Here is a 26,845-nt window from a genome sequence, read left to right on the forward strand (position 1 = left end):
CTTGTGGCCTCTACGGTCACCAGGCATGTAAATGGTGCAGAGATGTACATTAGGGCAAAACACCCATATATATATATATATATAAGTTCTTCCAAATTACAAAAATGTACCCATAAAACAAAATCCATGCCTTGTACTTCATTTACAAACAGATTTTGAATTGGCTAATTAAAAGCGATACTTTGTGGTATATCAAAGAATCTTCTCTCCCAATTACTTTGTATTTTCCACCTTTCTGCTCAAACAGAATTTTGGGGAAAATTCGAATTGCAGATTTTTAAAATTAAATCAAGCTAGGATATTAAGAATTTATAAGAGCCTCGGACACGGGGAAACCAGCCTAAACGATCAGTGTGCAAATCCAAGGTCAGAGGCTGCCGTCGGTCAAGCAAGGCCTGGAACTAACGACATGACTTCCCCGACGCAGGGAACAGTGGGGACACCGGTTCTTTGCAACCTCGGGTTGTTGGAAGTGGACGAGCACAGATGGACGAAGGGAGACCACCCCTCGGCCGCACAGCATTCCCCGTTAACGCTCTGCGTAGTTAACCGCATCCTTCTAGCTCTCGCGTTAGTACCAAACTCGCTCTTCCGGTTTCTCGGCCGGGTCCACCGCGGCCCCTCTGTCGTCATTTCCTGTGGGTCTGGACCGCGGAAGAGAAGATGGCGGCGCTGGGAGAACCTGTCCGGCTGGAGAGGGGTGAGTGCGGCGGGTCTCGCGGCCGCGATGGGTGGGGCGGGTCGAGACTACGAACCGCTTTGCCTACCGGCCGGAGCGAAGGCAAAGTGGCCGGGGCGCTGATACCCGGAACCCCCCAACCTCGGCCTCGGCTCTGGGAGCTGCTGGTGGAGGGCGCTTGGCGTTTGAAAGATGCCAGACCCGGCTGTTCTCGCTTACCGTGGGCACTGCTCGATTCAGCGACCTACCCACGGCTGTAGGCACAAGCACTCCCTGGGTGTGTACTACAGAAGGGCTTTCAGCTTCATAAACCCTAAGAGCAAAGGCCACACTCGCTGTTCGGGACTGTCTGCTGTCATTGCCCCTGTACACGAACAGATTAGTGTGGCCTCTTGGCCTCGTTCTTACACTTGGTGGACACAGGCACATTCCCGCAGAAACTCCCTCGCCCCCATTTAAAACTCAGACTCCATCATTTGACCACAACCTCCGGGCTTTGAGTTGCTGTTTCTTAGCTTTCGCATCCCTCCAGCCACGGAGAGGGTGCTTTAAAGAAGAAAAAAAAAATCCAACTGACTTGATCTTGGGTAGGAGATTACATAACTAGGAGGAGTAGTGGCTTGATTTTAAATCACTTTTAAGTACGATGCCATTCCTTGCTTAACAAACGTCCAATTGGAAATCTGGTTGGTTGATTGCTTCTTTAGAGCAAACAGTCAAGAAAAATAAAACCTATTCAAGAGAAGCCTGTGAAAATACTAGGGTCCAAATTGTGGGTTTCCGATATTGTACTCTGTTCTGCCCAAGCTAAATTTCAGACAACCGAAACAAGCTTTTTACAATTGGTAGTCATAGCAATCAGGAAGTACCAGTTAAACATTTTGAGTACTGTTGGCAAACAAAATCTTGGAAAAAGTGAAGTTTGACACTGCTTTGCATATATTAGTATTCACAATTATAGTCTCAATATTAATATTGTCCAAGAAGGAAGTAATTTTAAAGTTTGTGTATGTAATAGAACCCTCCTTCATGCCTCACCCACAATGCTGACTAGTTTTGCTTTTTATTATAGTGATTATGGAAGTCATTTCTTTCTTTCTTTCTTTTTAAATAAATGAGCTTGTTTCTGACAGGGTAGCTTGGGAAAGACTAAGGTAGGCCTACAGCTGTGACATTTTCTTCTTGAGTGCTGCAGTGTCAGTGTGCTTTGTGAATAGGAGCAAATCTGCTTGTATTAATCAGAAGAGTTGGAAGTTTATAACAAGATGGCGATCTTCTGTATTTTTTTTTAAAAAGCAGAAACTGTGGATCTTTACCCTCTGACATTTGCTTTTTGCTGTTAGGAAGTTTTCAGTTAGACAGTAGATAGTTCAAAATTTGGTAGGAATGAAATACTAGTTGGTTTTTGCCAGTTAGCAGGATAAGCAAGTCAGTTGGTGTTAAGTCTGATTCTGATTGAGAATTCTTTTTTTTTGTTTGTTTGTTTTTTTTTCCGGAGCTGGGGACCGAACCCAGGGCCTTGCGCTTGCTAGGAAAGTGCTCTACCGCTGAGCTAAATCCCCAACCCCCTGATTGAGAATTCTAACAGACCTAACATATTCTCAAGAGTTCTACAGTACAATTCCACAGTAAAATACCAGTACATATGACCAAGTTCCTGTTTTGCTTCTAAATGATCAAAGCATAGTTCACTGGTACACGAACTTAATAAGCATGTATTTGGAATAGAGTTTTTAACTCATTGATTAGTTGCTCTCCCTTCTCTCTACCCTCTCATATTCTCCTCTTCCCTTTTCTTCTTTCCACCATGTTGTATTGAGTTCATACTAGGGGAGCACTCTAGTGCTGAGCCATTTCCCCAGCCCTGTAGGTAGGATTTTAATATGGATAGTGTATTGTAACTTTGTCAATCAACCACTCGTGAAACAACATTTATTAGCCATTCTGGTGCTGGGAAATCAGAGCAAAGGTAGTCTGTTTGATTAATAGCAGTTTAGACTTATTATCTAAAACTGAATCAACTTTTTAAAAGCTTCTCTACTAAGTTTATTTGGACGTTTTCATAAGCAAATGTAAAGTCCTTTTCCTTGAAGTAAATATCTGGTGAAATCAAAAACTTCCTCCACTTAAGTCAAAAGTATGCAAGGATTAGAATATATAGGATAGTGTATAGACTCTCTATAGAACCCAAAAGTATCTTAACCTTTGGAGGTAAATGGACACAATTGAAATTTACTGAAACGTCTGTTAATTAGCAATAGTAATCTACTGAGGCTGGGGTTCAGAAAAGCCTTAAGGAAAAAAATCAGAACAGAAGTTGTGATTAATAGTGTTACAACATGAATCTGAGTTTTCTAAAGTTCTTTGTTCATTAAACACATTTTTTACATTCCCAGTGACAGTTATCTAATATGCTAAAGTAAGAGTGTGTGTTTGTGTGTGTGTGTGTGTGTGTGTGTGTAATTCTTTAGTATTTTTTTCTTTTTAAGTTGTATGTGTTGGGAGCCTAGGGGCTGGAGTGGGCAGAAGAGGGTGTCAGATTTCTAGAACTGGAGTTTTAGGTAATTAAGAGATTTCCAAGTGGGTTCTGAGAGTCAGGAAGTACCGAATCTCTTTACCCCCTAATGCTTTAATATTTCATAAAATTAATTTATACCAACAATTTAAAAACATCTGTGTTTGTGAAGGATTTTTGTTTTCCTTTTCTTTTTCCCAAATGAAAAAGGCACTGTTCCTGCTGTTTCACAGTGAAAGACCATAAATCAGGCCAGGAATCTTACCTGAGGTCACCACAAGCACTAGGACTAGGTTGATAAAGCTGTTTTTCTTTTTCTTTTCCTTTCTGTTTTGTAACTCCTATCTGGACATGTCTGAATTAAAACAGTTAGCAACCCCCCACCCCACCCCATCCCCAGTTAGTTGTATTTCCACATGTTACTGAGCAATCTGCATGTTTCCCTTTAGGAAGGCAACAGTGATGTCACTAGCACATGGTCTCTAGGTTTTTTATTTTGGTTTTTGTTTGTTTGTTTGTTTGTTTGTTTTGGTTTTGGTTTTTTGTTTTTTTGGTTTTTTTGGGGTTTTTTTTTGGCTGCTTTGGTTACAAATAAGATGATTTGGTAAAATTTTATTGACGTAATCATCAAATTATTTATTAAATTCTTGATAATACTGTTAGCTTTTCTTATCTAAAGATTTTTTTCCCCTTCTACTGTTTATTCTTTGGAGAATTGGGGGCGGGAGGGTTGGTTGTTTTGCTTTGTTTTTGAAGTAGTATTGAAGCCCAAAATGGCCTCAGCCTCTGAGGGGAAGATTATTCATATTGGGGACCATACCTGACTAGCCTTTGGACTAATCTTAGCTGCTATAAAGTTCTAAAGGAATGAGGAGAATCCTTAGCAAGAATTATCATTTGTGTTTTGTTTCCCCTGTAGATATCTGCAGAGCAATTGAATTGTTGGAGAAATTACAGAGGAGTGGAGAGGTGCCGCCACAGAAACTTCAGGCTTTGCAAAGAGTCCTCCAGAGTGAGTTCTGCAATGCTGTCAGAGAGGTAAGTTAGCATAATCTATATTTCTTCAAAATTTGAGTTACATAGCTACAGAAATACACTGAAATTTGGATTCAGAAATAATGTAGAGAATAAACTAGCACCAGACATGGCAGTGCACGCCAGTAATCACAATATTCAGTATTCACAATATTAAGGCCGGAGAAATTCCATGAGTTACATACAGGTCAGCTTGGGCTATATAGGTATAGAACAACCAGCCTGTAATAAAAAAGAAGAGATGTGAACAAAGGAAGAAAACATTAGAACTAGTGTGTTCTCTCCCTCTTTCTCTCTCTCTCTCGTTTGTTTTTCCTTTGGAATTTTTAGCTGGGGTTATAGCTCAGTGCTTATCTAACATGCACAAAACCCTAGGTTCACCCAATCCTTGCCTTACCCGTACCCCTACAAAAAAGAATTTTCTTTGAAATTTCTAATAGAAAAGCATTGCATGTTATAAAGACTGATAATTGTCTTTGGGAAATTTTAACATATTTATTAACTTTGCAGAGAACTCAAACATAGATATAGTCCAAAATTTAAGTATGGTGAAAACTTTGTCTTTGCAGGTATACGAACATGTTTATGAGACTGTGGACATCAGTAGCAGCCCTGAAGTGAGAGCTAATGCAACTGCAAAGGTAACGGGATTGTCCTTATCAAAGGTGGGACTCCAAAAACTAGAGCTGAAACGGGCTGGGAGGAGGAGGGTAAAGTGCTTACTCTGGAAGCCTGAGGACCTGAGTGCAGATCCCCAACTCCCAGCCAACGCTGGGCTTGGCAGTGTCTATAACCCCAGTGCTGGAGGAGGGGAGAGGTAGATATTCTAGGGACTTACTGGCCAGCAAGTCAACACACATGTATCCATATACACAGGCTACCTGTGTGTGTGTGTGTGTGTGTGTGTGTGTGTGTGTGTGTGTGTGTGTGTGTACAGTACAGAAGGCACAAATTAAAGGTTTAACATGCAGTTACTAGAATCATTGTAAGCTTTGAAAGCATGTCTTCTATACTATATTACACTTCTCAGATATTAAGAAATAGGAGTTTTTTATTTGGTTTAGGTAAGATATTTTGTGATACTGTTTAGATGATATATTAAAAATCCAATAGTATGTATGTCATGCCTCATATAATTGTATTTAGTGCACTGTACAGATTTGTGACTATAACATTAATTTCATAGTCAATAAAGTGACTTTCTTGTAGAAGAGGAAGCATCAGAGTTAAACAACTCCCTTGCAGCACACCGCAGTAAGTGAATAGGGACTGTAGGATAAACCCTTCAATTACTCCTGGATTTTCCCTTGACTTTGACCCTGCACTTATGAGGCAGTGTTGAACGGAAGCTACCTCCTCAGGGCCATAGATGGCATGTTTGTGTGCTTTCTTGTACCAACTTAATTTTCCTCAAATAACCTGCGACATTGAGCCATCTCACCACATGTGCTTAAGAGTTCTCACTCACCACTTAGTAGCAGGCTGTTATTGCTAGTCACAGCTCCACAAAAGGAATCACTAGAGTCTTCATTAAATACAGATACTAAGTGTATAGGCTTCCTGTGTCAAAGTCCCTAAATCCATAGGACCTTTGGGTTTGGGACAGTCTGTGAGTATAGTTCAGCTACAGAGCTTGCCTAGCATGCATAAGGCTCTTGAGTTCCAGCCACCCCTAGCACCACATAAAACCAGGAGTGGGGCATATGCCTATAACCCATTGTTTGGCAACTAGAGGCAAAAGATACAGACATTTAAGGTATTCTTGGCTCTTTAACATGTTTGGTGCCAGCCTGGGCTAAATGAGACCCTGTCTCCAGAAGGAAAAAGCAAAACATTTTTTGAAGTTTTGGCAGCGTCCCTGCAACCGCAGCCAGCACACGTGGCTGAGGCCTGAAGGTGAAGAGTGTAAAGCTCGCCTATGCTACAAAGCTGCTCGCTGGCTTTCACCAGCCCCACCCCAAAAGGAAATTCCGTTATCTCTGACTTGTGTAGTTCTTGGAGGTGCAAAGCTCCAGAGCCTTGGCTCTGTAAAATGGGGCCTTTTTTTTTCAGTACGGCAGAGATCGGAGTTGGTGCTGACTCAGTCTCCCTTCTCTCATTCTTGTTTTTCCATTCAGCATCCATAATGAAAATGGGGCCTTTAAAAGCAAAAGGAAACAGAATGTAAACCTGTGTTAGAATACAGTTAGACACAGCTATGTTTCATCTTTATCTTTTTCTTTTAGTTGTAACTAAATAGTTAACTGAAGCAACAAAAAGCATGCCTCTGGGTTATGTGCCTTCTCATTATTGAGTCATTTCTTGATATTTTCATTATTTACTGTGTGGTATAAATAATATAGCAGCCAAAATTTCTTGATATAAGAACACATTTATGAGGTAGGTTGTGTCTTGCCCCTGAAGGAGCCACTCTATCTGCTTTGAAGCTCAGGGCTGTTGGCATTCTCAGGGAGAGCTCACATCTGTCTGCTTGGCAAGCCTTGACCAGCCCTGTGCATGTGCAACAGCATATTTCTGAGCTCTGGAGGAGCTAGTAGTGATCTGAAGCTTACTTTCTACATAATCCGAGTATTATATCTCTTACAAACTGACTTAACTCAGTGAAGCTCACACATGAAAAGCTATATCCCTCAAAAAGACTTTTGTAGGCTAGGAATAAGGTTAATGCACATCCTTAGCACATCTGAGTCTCTGGATTCAAACCCAGCACCTCAAAAGTGAGTTATATTCTTTGATGTGTGTATTTTTCTTTCAGGCTACCGTTGCTGCGTTTGCTGCCAGTGAAGGGCACTCTCATCCCCGAGTTGTTGAGCTACCCAAAACAGAAGAGGGCCTTGGATTCAATATCATGGGAGGCAAAGAACAAAACTCACCAATCTATATATCCCGGATAATTCCAGGTGGAATTGCTGACAGACATGGAGGCCTCAAACGAGGAGATCAGCTCCTTTCTGTTAATGGAGTGGTAAAGAGAAATTTTATTTCTATTTGCTATTTGCAGTAATGTGTTGTAGCCACTTGGGGGTGTACTAGAACAATCAAATCAGAAGCTAGAAGGGGGAATACTTTTGAGATTGATTTCTAAAATCCCTTGAGAGAAGCCTCTCAAGGTACTGCTCGGCCTGGTGCCATGGGATTGCTTTGATTTTTGTGATGATAGTGGAGCTTTTGTTGAGTGGAAGAGCAAACGCATGTACTAGGCAGCTTCTTACTCTGAGTCACAGCCCCAGCCAGTGCTTTGTAAAGCAGATTCAGTGTGGCTGTAGGGCACTCAGGTTAAGGCGCAGTGCTGTAAGCCTGTGTATAAAGTCAGAAATAGACTCTTCACTTGTTTACAGTGATAATTACGTGATTTACTCCTGACCTGGTGCATTAGTAAGGCATGAGTATTGCTGTCTTCTTATTCTCAGAGTACACAGAAATGGGTCTCAGAGTTCACATTGATTGAAGTGATAGAGTAAGACGTTGTTATAGTGCTGAAATGATGTAACATTGACAATTCTTACTTACTTGTGTATTAAACCTTTTCACGAGTTCGATTACTTATAAACCTAATTGTCAGTTGTTTATCTTATGTGTGTTTTCAGAGTGTTGAAGGAGAGCACCATGAGAAAGCGGTGGAGCTACTGAAAGCAGCCCAAGGCAAGGTGAAGTTAGTCGTCCGGTACACACCAAAAGTCCTGGAAGAAATGGAGTCCCGCTTTGAGAAAATGAGATCAGCAAAACGCAGACAACAGACCTAATCGTTTAAAAACTCTATGTTCCTTTTGCTTTTAGCTAGGAAAGTTACTTGTGACCTACTGATGGTCTTGATGCCAGTGATTGTAAAACACCAGAAACTTCCGTGAACTCTTCTTGCCATTTTATAAATGCCTGTTTTAGCATCACTATGGTTGTAGAGAAGCATACACTTTTTTTCTCACGAGAAAAAGTCAAAGTTGATGAGGGCAGTTCTGTCCTGCTGTTTTTACAGGCCTTTTTCAAACACAGATTTTGTCACAAAGTTGTTATAGATTTTTAATAATGCTTTTTAATATTAAAATGTACTTTTACATTCTTAATCTTTTTTTAAAAAGAGGTTTCTTTATTTGGCGACTTATTTACAAATAACAGATCTCCAATATTTCCTTTTGCTTACTGCAATTTCTTTGTGAAATTTGTTTTCATTTTTCCAAGCAATTAAACATAGCAGTCTTGATTGTGGCGGTTTATCATGCCGTGAGTGTTGCCATCTCTGCTGCATTGTGTACTTGGAGCATAACATATGAGATCATATAATCAGTGGTAAATCATAGCTTCCATGGAACCTTTTTATTTTTATTTAAACAATGTATAACGTATTCATTTATACTGATTTATAAAAGAAAGGTTTTAAGCACTGAAGCAATCATTGCTAAAATATGTATTTCATAATATTTAAGCAGTGAAGCAAGAGGATATAATTTGATTATTAGCATTACCAATTAAATCCTTTATTTATATTTAACAGTCATAAATTATACATGCAAAAAGCTCAGATTTCAACTTTTCAAATTTTTATGCTATTCATTTGTATTTAAGTATATTTCTCATAGTTTGGTTCTTTCATGCCTAGACATGAGTCGGTTAGTCTGTGCTGGGGAGAATGGAAGTAGGACAAGGTAACAACTTCAACTTTTAGAGCCTGAAGAACCATATATTCCTACTCCCAGCTTCAGTACAGACTTGAGATATGAAGGGCAGGGAGGATTTGCTTAAGGTACAGAAGCTGGCGGTTTCCTAAGTCTCACAGTGAGTGGGGCTCAGGATGACATATATCTTGATGATTCAGAGAGCGAGCGATGGGAATTTGGAGCAGTACTTTTCACCATTTGTCCACTGGATGTCACCATTTTCCTAAAAGGCAGCTATTGGTACATGATTGTGACTGTGGTCTTCTAAAAGCTGAAGTCAAAGTGATTAATTTCCAGTCACAGATTACAGGAACATTTTTAAAGGGTTTAAGTGATGATGTTAAATAGAAACAGATGGGTTGAAAATGGAAGGATTTGTCATAATTACGACTATTACCTTTATTTTTTAAAAATGGGCATTTTGTAACATTCCTTCAGGAAGAATGGAAGTGTGTATGTTTTTCTGCATGTGTGTGAGCACTGTGAGTCTTACAAGATTACTGCAGTTTTCAGTGATTTTCAGAGTAAAAGTCAATCAACATGTTATTTATCATTTAGGACTTGAACACTGGATTGTGCATGGTTGAATGTCTTTAGTCCACTACAAAATGTGCTTGATATTGATAGAATCATGCTGAATTGTATATTTTCAAAATTAGCTCATGTGTTTTTAAAATGTTGAGACCAAAGTAGTATAGAAGAGTATGACGTATTTTAATTTAATTGTAAAATTATTAGAGGTATTTGTTTTAAAACTATATTAAAGAAAAGTGTTGGTGCATATAGAACAGTACCATTATTGTTATGCTCGTATTTCTGCATCCCAGGGCAAGTAAACCCTGAGGAACCCTTGTCTTCGAGTAGCTACTGGGGCTGCAGCTGCTCCCGAGGATGCACCAGCGTCCCACTATGATTACAGCTTCCTGGTTCATGTTTCAGCTGTTGCAGAATTTCAGCCAAGTTACTTTTTTTCCTTAAGTACGTTGAAAAAGCTTTTTTTTCCTTCTTCGGTAACTCACAGTCTGTTCTTTGTGGCCAGCACCTATTTATAAAGTCTTAAGTAACACTACTTAAAGGAGCCAAACACAGAGCTCTTCTTGGTACTGTTAAGCATGAGTAGCAGTAGTTGGCTTTCATTGATGCAATTCTCCTATCTCAGAATTTTAAATAATGACCATAGGAAAAGTCAGTGGCAAGTGTACAGTAGTCTTCTTGTGTACTAAGGAAATGAATGAATTTTAATCTAATAAATGGATGATTTGTGGATTAAAACTAGGCAGTAAATATAAAGGGTATTTGTTTGACTTGTAACTTACAAATGTAAATTTCCCTTAGCCCCAGTTTTCAATTTTTTTTTTCTTAAATATTTCAAAATGAGTTGACTTGGTGATTCATGACCTTGGTTGCATGTTAGAATGCCCTGCAGATCTTAAAACTCATCTAGGTCCCTTCACATACAGCTGATTCATAATCATTTCTTTGTGATTGACATTTCATATGACAGTGTCTACCCTCTATTGTCTTCAGAGGCTCATTCTGACACCCAAGCTTCAGAAGCACTAGCCCATGGACTTTCTGATTATACTGGACTCTGTTTGAAAGTACATTTAATCTGAAGCTATTTAACGATTGATTCTACTCCTTAGTATCTTTTTATGGGCTTAAGAAGTATTTGGCAGTCCTTTTTTTTTTTTTTTTTTTTTTGGAGAATCTCTACATAGTTCTGGCTGTCCTGGAGCTCTCTCTGTAAACCATGCTGGCTTTTGTATTCCCTTTTCTTGTTCTTTAAAAAATAAGACCTACCAGTAATTCAATTGTAAAATCTTATTAGTGTTTCTCCTTCTGTCCCCTTTACCTTTAAAAAAAATTGCAGGTTATCATTTGAAAGAGCATGTTTAAGCATCGCCGATGTGAAAGCACTATGAGGAATGAATCTGTGCCGTCTAGATATGGCTCCTTTATCATTACTGTTCTACTACATGGATGGAGTCCTGTTCTGTAGGGTCTCACTTTTTAAGATCATCTTCCTGTTGTAAAAGTTTAAGGCATTTTGCTCAAGTACTTTGTTTACAATTAAAATGAATAGAACTTAATAGAAGATAAGGTTATGGCTTACTGGAAAGCATCAGCATGACTTGGTATAGACTTAAAAGAGTACATGTGATTATACTGTGGAATGATTATTGATATATAAGGACTCTAGTAATTGTACCTCCTGAATAAATGTCCGTTTGCGCATTTTCTAACTTACAGTCCATTGTCTGTTCTGGCAACAATCTCGCTTTGTAGTTTTACTCTCCAAAATTCATGAGTAGTGTTTCTTCAAAGGTTGTTGAAGTAATAATAGTTACATAATGGGGGAAAGTCATTTGATTATTAATTTTCAAGAAGTTTTAAACTAATTTGTAACTGGACGTGGTTTTTAAAAATATTGGCAAAGATTTGATACACTTGTACTCTTTTTAGTTTGAGAAAATTATTTGGAATGTGAAACAGTGCTTTTTCAATAGATGAATCATTTAGCAATTAAATTCTGACTCTAAGGCTTATTTAAAATATATTTGTATGAGTCGTGTTTGTCCTTTGCATTTGACAAAATTGATACAATTACAAGTTGAACGCTGTATGTAAAATAACCGTTACATAAAGTAAAAAGCAAACTCCGTGGTGGTTCCTGAAATGAGACTTCAGATTTCTGTATTTTGTTTGCCTTTCATAAACTATAACTAAACCAAACTTTGTCTTCTGTTATTTCAAGAGGCAATGTGACATGCTTGATGGCAGAGACTATGCCCTCTCTTCACTTTTTAAAGAATTTTTCACGTATATGAGTACACTGTAGCTGTCTTCAGACACACCAGAAGAGGGCATCAGATTCCATTACAGATGGTTGTGAGCCACCATGTGGTTGCTGGGAATTGAACTCAGGACCCCTAGAAGAGTAGTCCGTGCTCTTAACCTCTGAGCCATCTCTCTAGCCCCCAGCTGCCCTCTTTAAATCCTTGTTGCCATCCTTACTGTGAGCCTCTCTGTCCTGGTAGAATGCCCTGTAGAGCTTTCCATCTGTCATCTGCAGTCAGTGCCCGTGCTGTCTCTGAAGCTTTTTAGGCTGCCCGCAATTACTGGCTGGGTAGTCCCCACACACTAAGTAGCTGTAGGACCCTACTAGCAAAAAGTAGTTAGGGGACAAGAGGGTTCATTAAGGAAAGACAAATGCCACCAGCTTGACGACCTGACCTCAAGGCCCTGGGCTTGAAAGGCACAGCCTCTCTTGCAGGTTGTACTATGACCGTTATGTATGGACAAACACACATACAAGATGAAGCTTTTAAAGTAAACTGGCAACTTTTAAAATTAGTGCCAGTTTTGAGGAGTGAGGCCATGCTCAGAATAAAATTCGTTGGAAAAGTTCTAGTACTTGCTAAGTGAAAAGGCAGTGTCAGTAGACCCACAGCAGAGGCAAAGATGAGAGTGTGCACAGCCACCGTTGAGCATGCAGAAACAGCCGGCCACCATCTTAACATTTGTTCATCCAGCCAGCTCATAATAGTTTGTGCAGTATACTTTTACTAAACGAATTCTGGCATTACCAGAATCCAACACTGAAACAGAACTCGGTGCGACTTCTTCCATGTGCAATAAAGATCCCAGTAGAAGTCTTGTAAGAGGATGAAGTCCTGACAGTTGAGTTAGGGCCTTGCTGATCCCTGTTCTCTGTGGTGGAGATTACCTTTGGCACTTGCCACAGTGTAACAGAGCTTGTTCTCCGAGTGCCTATCCAGGCCCATCTGTTCCACAGGGCATAGCTTTCCTTGTTTTAGTCTATTGTTGGCATAGCTTAATTGTGGTCAGTCACAGGGTTAGACTTGGCTTTAGTTTGAAGGAAGGCCCTGCATTTGCAGCAGCTCTTTCTCTAGCTGGAATGATGAGTTTGCCCTTGGCTAGAGGTGTGTTGGTTATGCAGGTCCCCCGAGATCCATCTGCCTGTTGAAAAGCATCGCTTCGACTGGAGCGCCTCAGCCTCCTCAGGTCTCTGTTACACTGAGAGCAAAGTCTAAAGGGCCCTGCATAATCCAGGGCTGCAGTCCCCCCACTGTTACTACACTCCACATTTTGGGCTGAGTTGTTTGTTCTGAAGTAAGGCCTCATTTTGTAGCCTAGGCTGACCTTTGGTTCATTGCCTGTCTGGAATTCACATTTCTGTTAAATCATAGGCGGGTGTGTGTGTGCCCGTGTGTGTGTGTGTGTGTGTGTGTGTGTGTGTGTGTGTGTGTAAAGCTTGAAAAGGAAATGGCCTTCAAAATCAGCCAGGCTTCTGTGGACCACCGCCCTCATCATACAGGGATAAGGGCCTGTTCTTTCAGACTTGCCAGTCAGATCCTCACTCCCTGGGCTCCCTGCACAAGGAAAACAGAGGCCACCACTAAGGTAGAGTTCAAATCTAGCAGCTAGGTAAAGGAGCACAGAAATGGTTCTGTTTGTTTTAGTAAAAAGTAGAGAATCTAGAGACAAAACAGACTCTCTGCAGAGTTCACTGAACTTTGCACATACCATTCAGATATTCTAGCTCTGAGCTGAGTCTCCAGTAAAATAGAGTGTCAAGCTAAAACAAATATTTCCTTTGAATCTGATGAGGATAAGGAGGCAGTAGCACATTTTCTTTTTCTGATTGCTTCTTGTTTGTGAAATTGAGATCTTACAGTAGACTGGGAATAATACCCACACACATGTGTAATTTTGTATGCAATTGAAAATAGAGACATTTGCTGGGAGGGGTGTTACTTTTTTTTAAAAAAAGTCCCATCATTTAAACATCAGGGCCCCTCATTCTTTTTTTTTTTTTTCATTTTTTTTTTTTTATTAACTTGAGTATTTCTTATATACATTTCGAGTGTTATTCCCTTTCCCGGTTTCCGGGCAAACATCCCCCTCCCCCCTCCCATTCCTTATGGGTGTTCCCCTCCCAACCCTCCCCCCATTGCCGCCCTCCCCCCATAGACTAGTTCACTGGGGGTTCAGTCTTAGCAGGACCCAGGGCTTCCCCTTCCACTGGTGCTCTTACTAGGATATTCATTGCTACCTATGGGGTCAGAGTCCAGGGTCAGTCCATGTATGGTCTTTAGGTAGTGGCTTAGTCCCTGGAAGCTCTGGTTGCTTGGTATTGTTGTACTTTTGGGGTCTCGAGCCCCTTCAAGCTCTTCCAGTTCATTCTCTGATTCCTTCAATAGAGGACCTATTCTCAGTTCAGTGGTTTGCTGCTGGCATTCGCCTCTGTATTTGCTGTATTCTGGCTGTGTCTCTCAGGAGCGATCTACATCCGGCTCCTGTCGGTCTGCACTTCTTTGCTTCATCCATCTTGTCTAATTGGGTGGCTGTATATGTATGGGCCACATGTGGGGCAGGCTCTGAATGGGTGTTCCTTAAGTCTCTGTTTTAATCTTTGCCTCTCCCTTCCCTGCCAAGGGTATTCTTTTTCCTCATTTAAAGAAGGAGTGAAGCATTCACATTTTGATCATCCGTCTTGAGTTTCGTTTGTTCTAGGGATCTAGGGTAATTCAAGCATTTGGGCTAATAGCCACTTATCAATGAGTGCATACCATGTATGTCTTTCTGTGATTGGGTTAGCTCACTCAGGATGATATTTTCCAGTTCCAACCATTTGCCTACGAATTTCATAAAGTCGTTGTTTTTGATAGCTGAGTAATATTCCATTGTGTAGATGTACCACATTTTCTGTATCCATTCCTCTGTTGAAGGGCATCTGGGTTCTTTCCATTTTCTGGCTATTATAAATAAGGCTGCGATGAACATAGTGGAGCACGTGTCTCTTTTATATGTTGAGGCATCTTTTGGGTATATGCCCAAGAGAGGTATAGCTGGATCCTCAGGCAGTTCAATGTCCAATTTTCTGAGGAACCTCCAGACTGATTTCCAGAATGGTTTTACCAGTCTGCAATCCCACCAACAATGGAGGAGTGTTCCTCTTTCTCCACATCCTCGCCAGCATCTGCTGTCACCTGAGTTTTTGATCTTAGCCATTCTCACTGGTGTGAGGTGAAATCTCAGGGTTGTTTTGATTTGCATTTCCCTTATGACTAAAGATGTTGAACATTTCTTTAGGTGTTTCTCAGCCATTCGGCATTCCTCAGCTGTGAATTCTTTGTTTAGCTCTGAACCCCATTTTTTAATAGGGTTATTTGTTTCCCTGCGGTCTAATTTCTTGAGTTCTTTGTATATTTTGGATATGAGGCCTCTATCTGTTGTAGGATTGGTAAAGATCTTTTCCCAATCTGTTGGTTGCCGTTTTGTCCTAACCACAGTGTCCTTTGCCTTACAGAAGCTTTGCAGTTTTATGAGATCCCATTTGTCGATTCTTGATCTTAGAGCATAAGCCATTGGTGTTTTGTTCAGGAAATTTTTTCCAGTACCCATGTGTTCCAGATGCTTCCCTAGTTTTTCTTCTATTAGTTTGAGTGTGTCTGGTTTGATGTGGAGGTCCTTGATCCACTTGGACTTAAGCTTTGTACAGGGTGATAAGCATGGATCGATCTGCATTCTTCTACATGTTGCTCTCCAGTTGAACCAGCACCATTTGCTGAAAATGCTATCTTTTTTCCATTGGATGGTTTTGCCTCCTTTGTCAAAAATCAAGTGACCATAGGTGTGTGGGTTCATTTCTGGGTCTTCAATTCTATTCCATTGGTCTATCTGTCTGTCTCTGTACCAATACCATGCAGTTTTTATCACTATTGCTCTGTAATACTGCTTGAGTTCAGGGATAGTGATTCCCCCTGAAGTCCTTTTATTGTTGAGGATAGCTTTAGCTATCCTGGGTTTTTTGTTATTCCAGATGAATTTGCAAATTGTTCTGTCTAACTCTTTGAAGAATTGGATTGGTATTTTGATGGGGATTGCATTGAATCTGTAGATTGCTTTTGGTAAAATGGCCATTTTTACTATATTAATCCTGCCAATCCATGAGCATGGGAGATCTTTCCATCTTCTGAGGTCTTCTTCAATTTCTTTCCTCAGTGTCTTGAAGTTCTTATTGTACAGATCTTTTACTTGCTTGGTTAAAGTCACACCGAGGTACTTTATATTATTTGGGTCTATTATGAAGGGTGTCGTTTCCCTAATTTCTTTCTCGGCTTGTTTCTCTTTTGTATAGAGGAAGGCAACTGATTTATTTGAGTCAGTTTTATACCCAGCCACTTTGCTGAAGTTGTTTATCAGCTTTAGTAGTTCTCTGGTGGAACTTTTGGGATCACTTAAATATACTATCATGTCATCTGCAAATAGTGATATTTTGACCTCTTCTTTTCCGATCTGTATCCCTTTGATCTCCTTTTGTTGTCTGATTGCTCTGGCTAGAACTTCAAGAACTATATTGAATAAGTAGGGAGAGAGTGGGCAGCCTTGTCTAGTCCCTGATTTTAGTGGGATTGCTTCAAGTTTCTCTCCATTTAGTTTAATGTTAGCAACTGGTTTGCTGTATATGGCTTTTACTATGTTTAGGTATGGGCCTTGAATTCCTATTCTTTCCAGGACTTTTATCATGAAGGGGTCTTGAATTTTGTCAAATGCTTTCTCAGCATCTAATGAAATGATCATGTGGTTCTGTTCTTTCCGTTTGTTTATATAATGGATCACGTTGATGGTTTTCCGTATATTAAACCATCCCTGCATGCCTGGGATGAAGCCTACTTGATCATGGTGGATGATTGTTTTGATGTGCTCTTGAATTCGGTTTGCTAGAATTTTATTGAGTATTTTTGCGTCGATATTCATAAGGGAAATTGGTCTGAAGTTCTCTTTCTTTGTTGGGTCTTTGTGTGGTTTAGGTTTAAGAGTAATTGTGGCTTCGTAGAAGGAATTCGGTAGGGCTCCATCTGTTTCAATTTTGTGGAATAGTTTGGATAGTATTGGTATGAGGTCTTCTATGAAGATCTGATAGAATTCTGCACTGAACCCGTCTGGACCTGGGTGGGCTCTTTTTGGTTGGGAGACCTTTAATGACTGCTTCTATTTCCTTAGGAGTTATGGGGTTGTTTAACTGGTTTATCTGTTCCTGATTTAACTTCGATACCTGGTATCTGTCTAGGAAATTGTCCATTTCCTGCAGATTTTCAAATTTTGTTGAATATAGGTTTTTATAGTAAGATCTGATGATTTTTTGAATTTCCTCTGAATCTGTAGTTATGTCTCCCTTTTCATTTCTGATTTTGTTAATTTGGACACACTCTCTGTGTCCTCTCGTTAGTCTGGCTAAGGGTTTATCTATCTTGTTGATTTTCTCAAAGAACCAACTTTTGGTTCTGTTGATTCTTTCTATGGTCCTTTTTGTTTCTACTTGGTTGATTTCAGCTCTGAGTTTGATTATTTCCTGCCTTCTACTCCTCCTGGGTGTATTTGCTTCTTTTTGTTCTAGAGCTTTTAGGTGTGCTGTCAAGCTGCTGATATATGCTCTTTCCTGTTTCTTTCTGCAGGCACTCAGCGCTATGAGTTTTCCTCTTAGCACAGCTTTCATTGTGTCCCATAAGTTTGAGTATGTTGTATCTTCATTTTCATTAAATTCTAAAAAGTTTTTAATTTCTTTCTTTATTTCTTCCTTGACCAGGTTATCATTGAGTAGAGCATTGTTCAATTTCCACGTATATGTGGGCATTCTTCCCTTATTGTTATTGAAGACCAGTTTTAGGCCGTGGTGGTCCGATAGCACGCATGGGATTATTTCTATCTTTCTGTACCTGTTGAGGCCCGTTTTTTGACCAATTATATGGTCAATTTTGGAGAAAGTACCATGAGGAGCTGAGAAGAAGGTATATCCTTTTGCTTTAGGATAGAATGTTCTATAAATATCCGTTAAGTCCATTTGGCTCATGACTTCTCTTAGTCTGTCGACATCACTGTTTAATAGGGCCCCTCATTCTTAACATGATAGAAATGTAGGCAGAATAGTGGAAACCCTCCCCCATTCTTGGGGCTATTTTCAGTGAGCATGTATGCCGTGAGCATGTATGCCGTGATTAATACATGCTACACCATCTGCTTCCTTTCATCACTTTACAATTCATGATGCCCATAGATAAAATAGGTACAGAAATGAGTACAGAAAGATTAATTTGATCCAAACTATGGCTGGTAGTCTTCTCTCAAGTTAAATATTAACGTTTGTAACTTCTGCAGCCGTTCTTCCTACAAGTGTTGGTAGAAAACATCACAGAAGAAAGGATTCTGGAAAATTCTTTCCAAATCAGATGAAATCAGTGTAATGTGTACATTTTAATTTTTGCCACCTTCTGTAAACAGGGATCTAGTCACCAACTTAATACAATATAAGGATGGTGCTCTCCAATTCTACCACAAGATGACACCAGAGTGCCATCTTCTATAAATAGGGAGCTAGTCACCAACTCATTCACGGTTTAGGGATGGCGGCCTCCGATTTTGCCACAAGGTGACACTAAAACGCCATTGTTTCTACTCTAGAATTTAGTTCTTACAAGCTAATGAAGTTTGTCCTCAGAAATATGCTAAAATTGAAATTTTTTTTAAAGACAAGAGCTTTCTCAAATGTAGACAAAGAACATTTCCTAATAACTCCCTAAAAGTAAGAAAACCTATAGGAAATTTCAATGGAGGTAAATATCTATAGTCTTGGTGGAGAGGTATATATAGTAACAGTTTTGTAACTGAACAATATTAATCACAAAAACATCATCTTTGGCTTTGAGTATCTTTATCCAAGCTCCACCAAGATGGGATGAATTGTTTAGAGGGGCAGGGCGTCTTCTTTTAAATAAGCCAAAGGTCGTCTGGGAGGTTAGGGCTAATTTGCTTTCATGGCACTAAATTTGTCTAACATCTTTTATTTCCTATAAAAATTAGAGATAAAAATGAAACCAGTTATAGAGGAGAAAGAACAGTTGGCCTGGATGTTAACTGGCTGTCCTGGTAACGAAGTATGCTACTTTGAGTTAAATAGTTTCCCTCTGGGGGTGGTTTCTCTCTTTGGTGAAAGGATTTTGTTTGTTCTTTAGATGAGGGCCTCTCTGTGTTGCCTTAAATGTGTGGACTAAAAGCAATGCTTCTGTCTCAGCCTCCGGAGTAGCTGGAACAACAAGGTCTTTCCACCAAGGCTAATCTGAGCTATTATAGTCTTTGCTTTGTGGTTCTGTGGGTCAAACTCAAATGATGTGGTCTACCACTGCCCTATACTGCCAGTGCCTGGATTGAGCGGTTTAAGCTATGATCTCTCACCATCTAGGTCTCATCTACTTTTTCTGGGGACCTTGAAAGCATTATCACGAGGCAACATAGGACAGAGCATCCTCACCGTTGCTACTCGATGGTGGACCCTCCTACCTGTGCATGTGTGAATATATTAATTCTAAAGTTATATCCAGAACATGTCCAGGGATCATGGAGATGCTATTGGGTCCCCAAGCCTTAGGAAAAGAATTGAACTAGTATTAGGTTCCTTACATCCCTGAGTTCCTAAATTCCATAAATAAAATTAGCTTGCAAGCAGTTTGATTAAATAGAGGGACTTCATGCCACATCTTAAATTCCAAGGCTCTCCAGAAAATGCAGCTCTTGATTCTGTGGGACTCATTCTAATAGAGACATTTGGTGGACTCTTTCCCCTCCAAGCCAGTAATGTTGCTTTATGGACTGATCCCAGGACCAAGACATGAAAGACTGGATGAACTGGGGCTCCTCTGATGAAGGAGTTTGTTTAGAGACACTGATAACCTTGCTTAGCTTTTATGGGGCTGCACTGCACTCCCAGACTCTTCTCTTAGTCTCTCAGTCTTTTTCATTCCATCTCTTCCTTGCTTGGGGCCAGACCTACTACTACCTCAACACACAGACTTGGCCTGCCTCTGTCCACTCCCTCTGCAGACCCTCGTAAATGTTTCCTTTAATCAGTGTTTCATAAGCAACCTCGTAGTGGGGTTTGTGCCTAAGAAGACTCCTGCTTACACTGCTCTCTACCAGGAGGCCATGATTTGGGAAAGATGTTACATCGGGATCAGGAATTTTTAAACATTGACAGCCCAGAGTCTATCTCTGACCTACTATAATGAAAACAATGGAGTTCTCTGTGAATTCTATTTCAAAATCTCCCCAGGTGATTTCTGTGTAGACAGAGCTGTTCTAATGAAAACTCTTCTGTCCTTAGTAGAGTGGATCCTGAGTAGATTCTTAGTGGGTCCTCCTAAAGGAAGTAGAGCCAGAGAGGCTCTCAGAGGGTAAAGGGGCCTTCTTGCTAATACCTTGACTTGAGTTCGATCCCAGAGACTCACATGGTGTACAAAGAGTCTGACCATCTGTCCTCAGTCTCCCCCTTCACACATAGCATAGCATGCCCATGTACACACACACACACACACACACACACACACACACAAACCTATAAATAAATAAAGTAATAAAAACTTTAAAGGATTCTAAAATTATTAAGTAAATAATTACATGTTATTTTAGACTCAGAAGAGTGAAAAAGAAATCTGTTGTAATGTTTCCCTACCAGCTCAGAATCTTCCAGTTTCATAAGAATTTTAGCTTTCTCTGTTGTTCTTCAAAGTGACTTTTATATGGTTTAAAATTAAGCGTGACCTAGGAGGGGAGGGCAGCAGGAAAGATAAGTTGTATCGTGTTTGGCCAAACAGAAGGAATGGTCAGAGTCAGCCTTTCTTGAGAGAAGCTGATTAAAGAACACGGAAGTACTAAGATCACGTGCTGAGCCATGGCTCCCAAGAAATTCATGCTGAAACATCCTAATATTCCATGGCATTGACTAAATCCTCATGGTGGTTTGTTTGCTTGCTTGCTTTGTCTGTGGGGAAGGGGAAGGTTTTGTTCTGTTTTTTTCACTTTACCGTTTTCCACAGAGATCAGGATGCTATTCACAGTGGGTAACGTGCTTTTTATAGACCTTATCCTGGCCTGGAGAGTTGGCTGAGCAGTCAAGAGCTCTTGCTGGACTTGCTGAGGACCCCCAGCACCCTCATGGTACCTCATAACCATCCATAACTCCAGTTCCAGAGCATCCAATGTGAACCAAGCAGGCAAGATACACGTGCACATAAGATAAATAAACCTTCTAAGGAAACTTAAACACCGAAAGCACTGCATCCAGATGTTTTATTTCCAAAGTTAAAAACATGTGTAAAAACTTTAGGAGGATGAGTATGGTTATCATCATCCATCATCATCGTCATCTACCACCACCACCATCACCATCATCACCGTCATTGTCATCATCATGACGTCATCGTTATCATCATCGTCACCATCATCATCCATCTCCATTGTTGTCACAGTGTTAAGAACCAGGTCTCAGACATGTCAAGCACATACTCAACCTCTGAGTCGCACACCCCAACTCTTGTGCATGTCTTTTTTAAAAAAAAAATTAGTATCCAGGTTAGGAAAAGAAAGGCAATTCATAGAATATGAAGTCCTCTCTCTAATTTCTATTGAAATTTTCCACTCGGGTAAATGTTCCCCCCTTTCTAGGTTTTTTTCCCCATACATGTTCATGTAGGCAAGAAAAGGATTTAAAGGGATTTCTCTGCTTTACCATCAACACATCACTTCACCCCAACGGCTGCTTTTTCTTGTAAGTGGTTTACATGTACTTCTATAAAATAATTGTCGGGGCTGGGGATTTAGCTCAGTGATAGAGTGCTTACCTAGCAAGTGCAAGGCCCTGGGTTTGGTCTTCAGCTCTGGGGAAAAAAAGAAAAAAGAAAAGAAAAGAATTGTCCCATGCTAAGGTCTTTCTAGAGCATTGTAAACTTCTCTGGAATTCTGAAATGTACCCAATTTAGACTATCAAGATGAACAGCAGGTAAGGTCACCTGCCAGTGATGCTGAGGAGGTGAGTTCTCTCTCACATGGTGGAAGGAGAGACCTGAACCCCACAAGTTGACTTCCACACATACACAGTAGTGTAGCACATGCAGGTCACCCAACCACAAAATTAGTTTTTTTTTAAATTAAAGAAACTACTCTTTTAAGAAGGAAAAAATAAGAAGCAGAAAAAAGGTGGGGAGGAGGAAAAAGAAAAATAACGCCCCAATTTGATGATGAAACAGAGTTGGCATTTTGGTCTTAGTGGGGCCTCATCATGACCAGGTGATAAATACTCTGATTTCCTGTCTTGACCCCTCTCCCTTTGCTCTTCTCTTACTGCCTAGGTTCTTAGGTACATAATTTTTGGTTTATGCTTTTCACGAGCTTGTATACCCTAGACTTGGAACCTGCATGTGTTTCCTGTATAATTCTGCTCTTCCCTGGAGGTTCACTCTCCTCCTGGGTTGGAAGGGAACTGAAGGGAAGGGTGAGGGAAAGATCAAATGTACAATGAGTAGGGGGTGTTTTTGATATTGACATGAATGTTTTGGCATTTGGTGTCACTGTAGGTCTTGGAAAGAGTAATAGGCCATCTTACCTGGAGTTGTCCAATCAGGTGAGGAGATTAAGTGACTGATGGTTACAAAGAGGGCTGACTCCAAGAATGGCCTTCAGCCAGCCCTGCCAGGGCTTCATCATAGGCCTAAGCAGGATGCCTCTGCAGGTGGCATTTACTGAGACCCAGCCAGCCCCAACCATTCCTCCCCACCTATCAGGAGAGCCACGAGACCAGATTTATCTACATGTATGGTTCAAAAGACATTTTCAATTTGTTGATAACCTCACATAATTGAGGCTTTTTTAAAAAAATTTTTTTAAAGATTTATTTTATGTGAGTGCACTGTTGCTGTCTTCGGACACACCAGAAGAGGGCATCAAATCCCTATTACAGATGGTTGTGAGCCACCATGTAGTTGCTGGGAATTGAACTCAGGATCTCTGGAAGAGCAGTCAGTGCTCTAACCACTGAGCCATCTCTCCAGCCCCACTGAACTGTTTTAAATAAACTTCCCAAAATAGACACAATTTTCCATCCTCAGTAATAGCACTCTATGGACAGCAAAAACATAAGATCAAAGGATGCTCAAGCAACTGACCACAGGCATGAGTGCACTGCACGCGTTGGGACCCTGACGTGGGAGCACTTCCACTCCAAAGCCCCACATGCAAACCTGGAGAGTCAGAGCACAGAAACCCCACTGCTATTAATGATCTGAATGCTGACTAGCTTGCAGCTGTAACTGAGCAGCTACACATCAGCTATCTGCTCAAGAGACACCAGACTTTATATCTTCTATGTTCTCTTAATTGATTATGGCTTACCATGTCTGGTATTGTGTGTGTGTGTGTGTGTGTGTGTGTGTGTGTGTGTGTGTGTGTGTGTGTGTGTGTGTGTCTGTGTGTGTGTTCAGCATTATGATTTTCCATTTTATTAACTTGAGAATTTCTTATTTACATTTCGATTGTTATTCCCCTTCCCGGTTTCCGGGTCAACATCCCCCTAATCCCTCCCCCTTCCCTTCTATATGCGTGTTCCCCTCCCCATCCTCCCCCCATTGCCGCCCTCCCCCCAACAATCACGTTCACTGGGGGTTCAGTCTTGGCAGGACCAAGGGCTTCCCCTTCCACTGGTGCCCCTACTAGGCTATTCATTGCTACTTATGAGGTCAGAGTCCAGGGTCAGTCCATGTATAGTCTTTAGGTAGTAGCTTAGTCCCTGGAAACTCTGGTTGCTTGGCATTGTTGTACATATGGGGTCTCGAGCCCCTTCAAGCTCTTCCAGTTCTTTCTCTGATTCCTTCAACGGGGGTCCTATTCTCAGTTCAGTGGTTTGCTGCTGGCATTCACCTCTGTATTTGCTGTATTCTGGCTGTGTCTCTCAGGAGAGATCTACATCCGGCTCCTGTTGGTCTGCACTTCTTTGCTTCATCCATCTTGTCTAATTGGGTGGCTGTATATGTATGGGCCACATGTGGGGCAGGCTCTGAATGGGTGTTCCTTCAGTCTCTGTTTTAATCTTTGCCTCTCTCTTCCCTGCCAAGGGTATTCTTGTTCCCCTTTTAAAGAAGGAGTGAAGCATTCACATTTTGATCATCCGTCTTGAGTTTCATGTGTTCTGTGCATCTAGGGTAATTCAAGCATTTGGGCTAATAGCCACTTATCAATGAGTGCATACCATGTATGTCTTCCTGTGATTGGGTTAGCTCACTCAGGATGATATTTTCCAGTTCCAACCATTTGCCTACGAATTTCATAAAGTCGTTGTTTTTGATAGCTGAGTAATATTCCATTGTGTAGATGTACCACATTTTCTGTATCCATTCCTCTGTTGAAGGGCATCTGGGTTCTTTCCAGCTTCTGGCTATTATAAATAAGGCTGCTATGAACATAGTGGAGCACGTGTCTTTTTTATATGTTGGGGCATCTTTTGGGTATATGCCCAAGAGAGGTATAGCTGGATCCTCAGGCAGTTCAATGTCCAATTTTCTGAGGAACCTCCAGACTGATTTCCAGAATGGTTGTACCAGTCTGCAATCCCACCAACAATGGAGGAGTGTTCCTCTTTCTCCGCATCCTCGCCAGCATCTGCTGTCACCTGAGTTTTTGATCTTAGCCATTCTCACTGGTGTGAGGTGAAATCTCAGGGTTGTTTTGATTTGCATTTCCCTTATGACTAAAGATGTTGAACATTCCTTTAGGTGTTTCTCAGCCATTCGGCATTCCTCAGCTGTGAATTCTTTGTTTAGCTCTGAACCCCATTTTTAAATAGGGTTATTTGTCTCCCTGCGGTCTAACTTCTTGAGTTCTTTGTATATTTTGGATATAAGGCCTCTATCTGTTGTAGGATTGGTAAAGATCTTTTCCCAATCTGTTGGTTGCCGTTTTGTCCTAACCACAGTGTCCTTTGCCTTACAGAAGCTTTGCAGTTTTATGAGATCCCATTTGTCGATTCTTGATCTTAGAGTATAAGCCATTGGTGTTTTGTTCAGGAAATTTTTTCCAGTGCCCATGTGTTCCAGATGCTTCCCTAGTTTTTCTTCTATTAGTTTGAGTGTGTCTGGTTTGATGTGGAGGTCCTTGATCCACTTGGACTTAAGCTTTGTACAGGGTGATAAGCATGGATCGATCTGCATTCTTCTACATGTTGACCTCCAGTTGAACCAGCACCATTTGCTGAAAATGCTATATTTTTTCCATTGGATGGTTTTGCCTCCTTTGTCAAAAATCAAGTGACCATAGGTGTGTGGGTTCATTTCTGGGTCTTCAATTCTATTCCATTGGTCTATCTGTCTGTCTCTGTACCAATACCATGCAGTTTTTATCACTATTGCTCTGTAATACTGCTTGAGTTCATAGTGATTCCCCCAGAAGTCCTTTTATTGTTGAGGATACTTTTAGCTATCCTGGGTTTTTTGTTATTCCAGATGAATTTGCAAATTGTTCTGTCTAACTCTCTGAAGAATTGGATTGGTATTTTGATGGGGATTGCATTGAATCTGTAGATCGCTTTTGGTAAAATGGCCATTTTTACTATATTAATCCTGCCAATCCATGAGCATGGGAGATCTTTCCATCTTTTGAGGTCTTCTTCAATTTCTTTCTTCAGAGGCTTGAATTTCTTATCATACAGATCTTTTACTTGCTTGGTTAAAGTCACACCAAGGTACCTTATATTATTTGGGACTATTATGAAGGGTGTCGTTTCCCTAATTTCTTTCTCGGCTGGTTTCTCTTTTGTGTAGAGGAAGGCTACTAATTTATTTGAGTTAACTTTATACCCAGCCACTTTGCTGAAGGTGTTTATCAGGTTTAGTAGTTCTCTGGTGGGACTTTTGGGATCACTTAAATATACTATCATATCATCTGCAAATAGTGATATTTTTACTTCTTCTTTTCCAATCTTTATCCCTTTGATCTCCTTTTGTTGTCTTATTGCTCTGGCTAGAAATTCAAAAACTATATTGAATAAGTGGGGAGAGAGTGGGCAGCCTTGTCTAGTCCCTGATTTTAGTGGGATTGCTTCAAGTTTCTCTCCATTTAGTTTAATGATAGCAACTGGTTTGCTGTATATGGCTTTTACTATGTTTAGGTATGAGCCTTGAATTCCTGTTCTTTCCAGGACTTTTATCATGAAGGGGTGTTGAATTTTGTCAAATGCTTTCTCAGCATCTAATGAAATGATCATGTGGTTTTGTTCTTTCAGTTTGTTTATATAATGGATCATGTTGATGGTTTTCCGTATATTAAACCATCCCTGCATGCCTGGGATGAAGCCTACTTGATCATGGTTTGATGATTGTTTTGATGTGCTCTTGGATTCGGTTTGCCAGAATTTTATTGAGTATTTTTGCGTCGATATTCATAAGGGTAATTGGTCTGAAGTTCTCTTTCTTTGTTGGGTCTTTGTGTGGTTTAGGTATAAGAGTAATTGTGGCTTCATAGAAGGAATTCTGTAGTGATCCATCTGTTTCAATTTTGTGGAATAGTTTGGATAGTATTGGTATGAGGTCTTCTATGAAGATCTGATAGAATTCTGCACTGAACCCGTCTGGACCTGGGTGGGCTCTTTTTGGTTGGGAGACCTTTAATGACTGCTTCTATTTCCTTAGGAGTTATGGGGTTGTTTAACTGGTTTATCTGTTCCTGATTTAACTTCGGTACCTGGTATCTGTCTAGGAAATTGTCCATTTCCTGAAGATTTTCAAGTTTTGTTGAATATAGGCTTTTGTAGTAGGATCTGATGATTTTTTGAATTTCCTCTGATTCTGTAGATATGTCTCCCTTTTCATTACTGATTTTGTTAATTTGGCTCTCCTTAGTCTGGGTAAGGGTTTATCTATCGTGTTGATTTTCTCAAAGAACCAACTTTTGGTTCTGTTGACTCTTTCTATGGTCCTTTTTGTTTCTACTTGGTTGATTTCAGCTCTGAGTTTGATTATTTCCTGCCTTCTACTCCTCCTGGGTATATTTGCTTCTTTTTGTTCTAGAGCTTTTAGGTGTGCTGTCAAGCTGTTAGTGTATGGTCTCTCCTGTTTCTTT

General features: G+C 40.5%; 1 protein-coding gene across 1 annotated transcript; it reads left to right on the forward strand.

The window, feature by feature from the left end:
* The first annotated feature begins 638 nt into the window (after positions 1 to 638).
* Positions 639 to 11,617, forward strand: Lin7c (lin-7 cell polarity scaffold C). The gene is given in 5 exon segments (NM_021851.2): positions 639 to 700; positions 4,114 to 4,232; positions 4,799 to 4,870; positions 6,985 to 7,194; positions 7,817 to 11,617. Coding segments are annotated over 5 exon segments (594 nt in total). The 5' UTR covers positions 639 to 663; the 3' UTR covers positions 7,973 to 11,617.
* The last annotated feature ends 15,228 nt before the right edge of the window (positions 11,618 to 26,845 follow it).

The sequence above is a fragment of the Rattus norvegicus genome, chromosome 3, assembly GCF_021556685.1.
Source record: "Rattus norvegicus strain SHRSP/BbbUtx chromosome 3, alternate assembly SHRSP_T2T, whole genome shotgun sequence".
Lineage (NCBI taxonomy): Eukaryota > Metazoa > Chordata > Mammalia > Rodentia > Muridae > Rattus > Rattus norvegicus.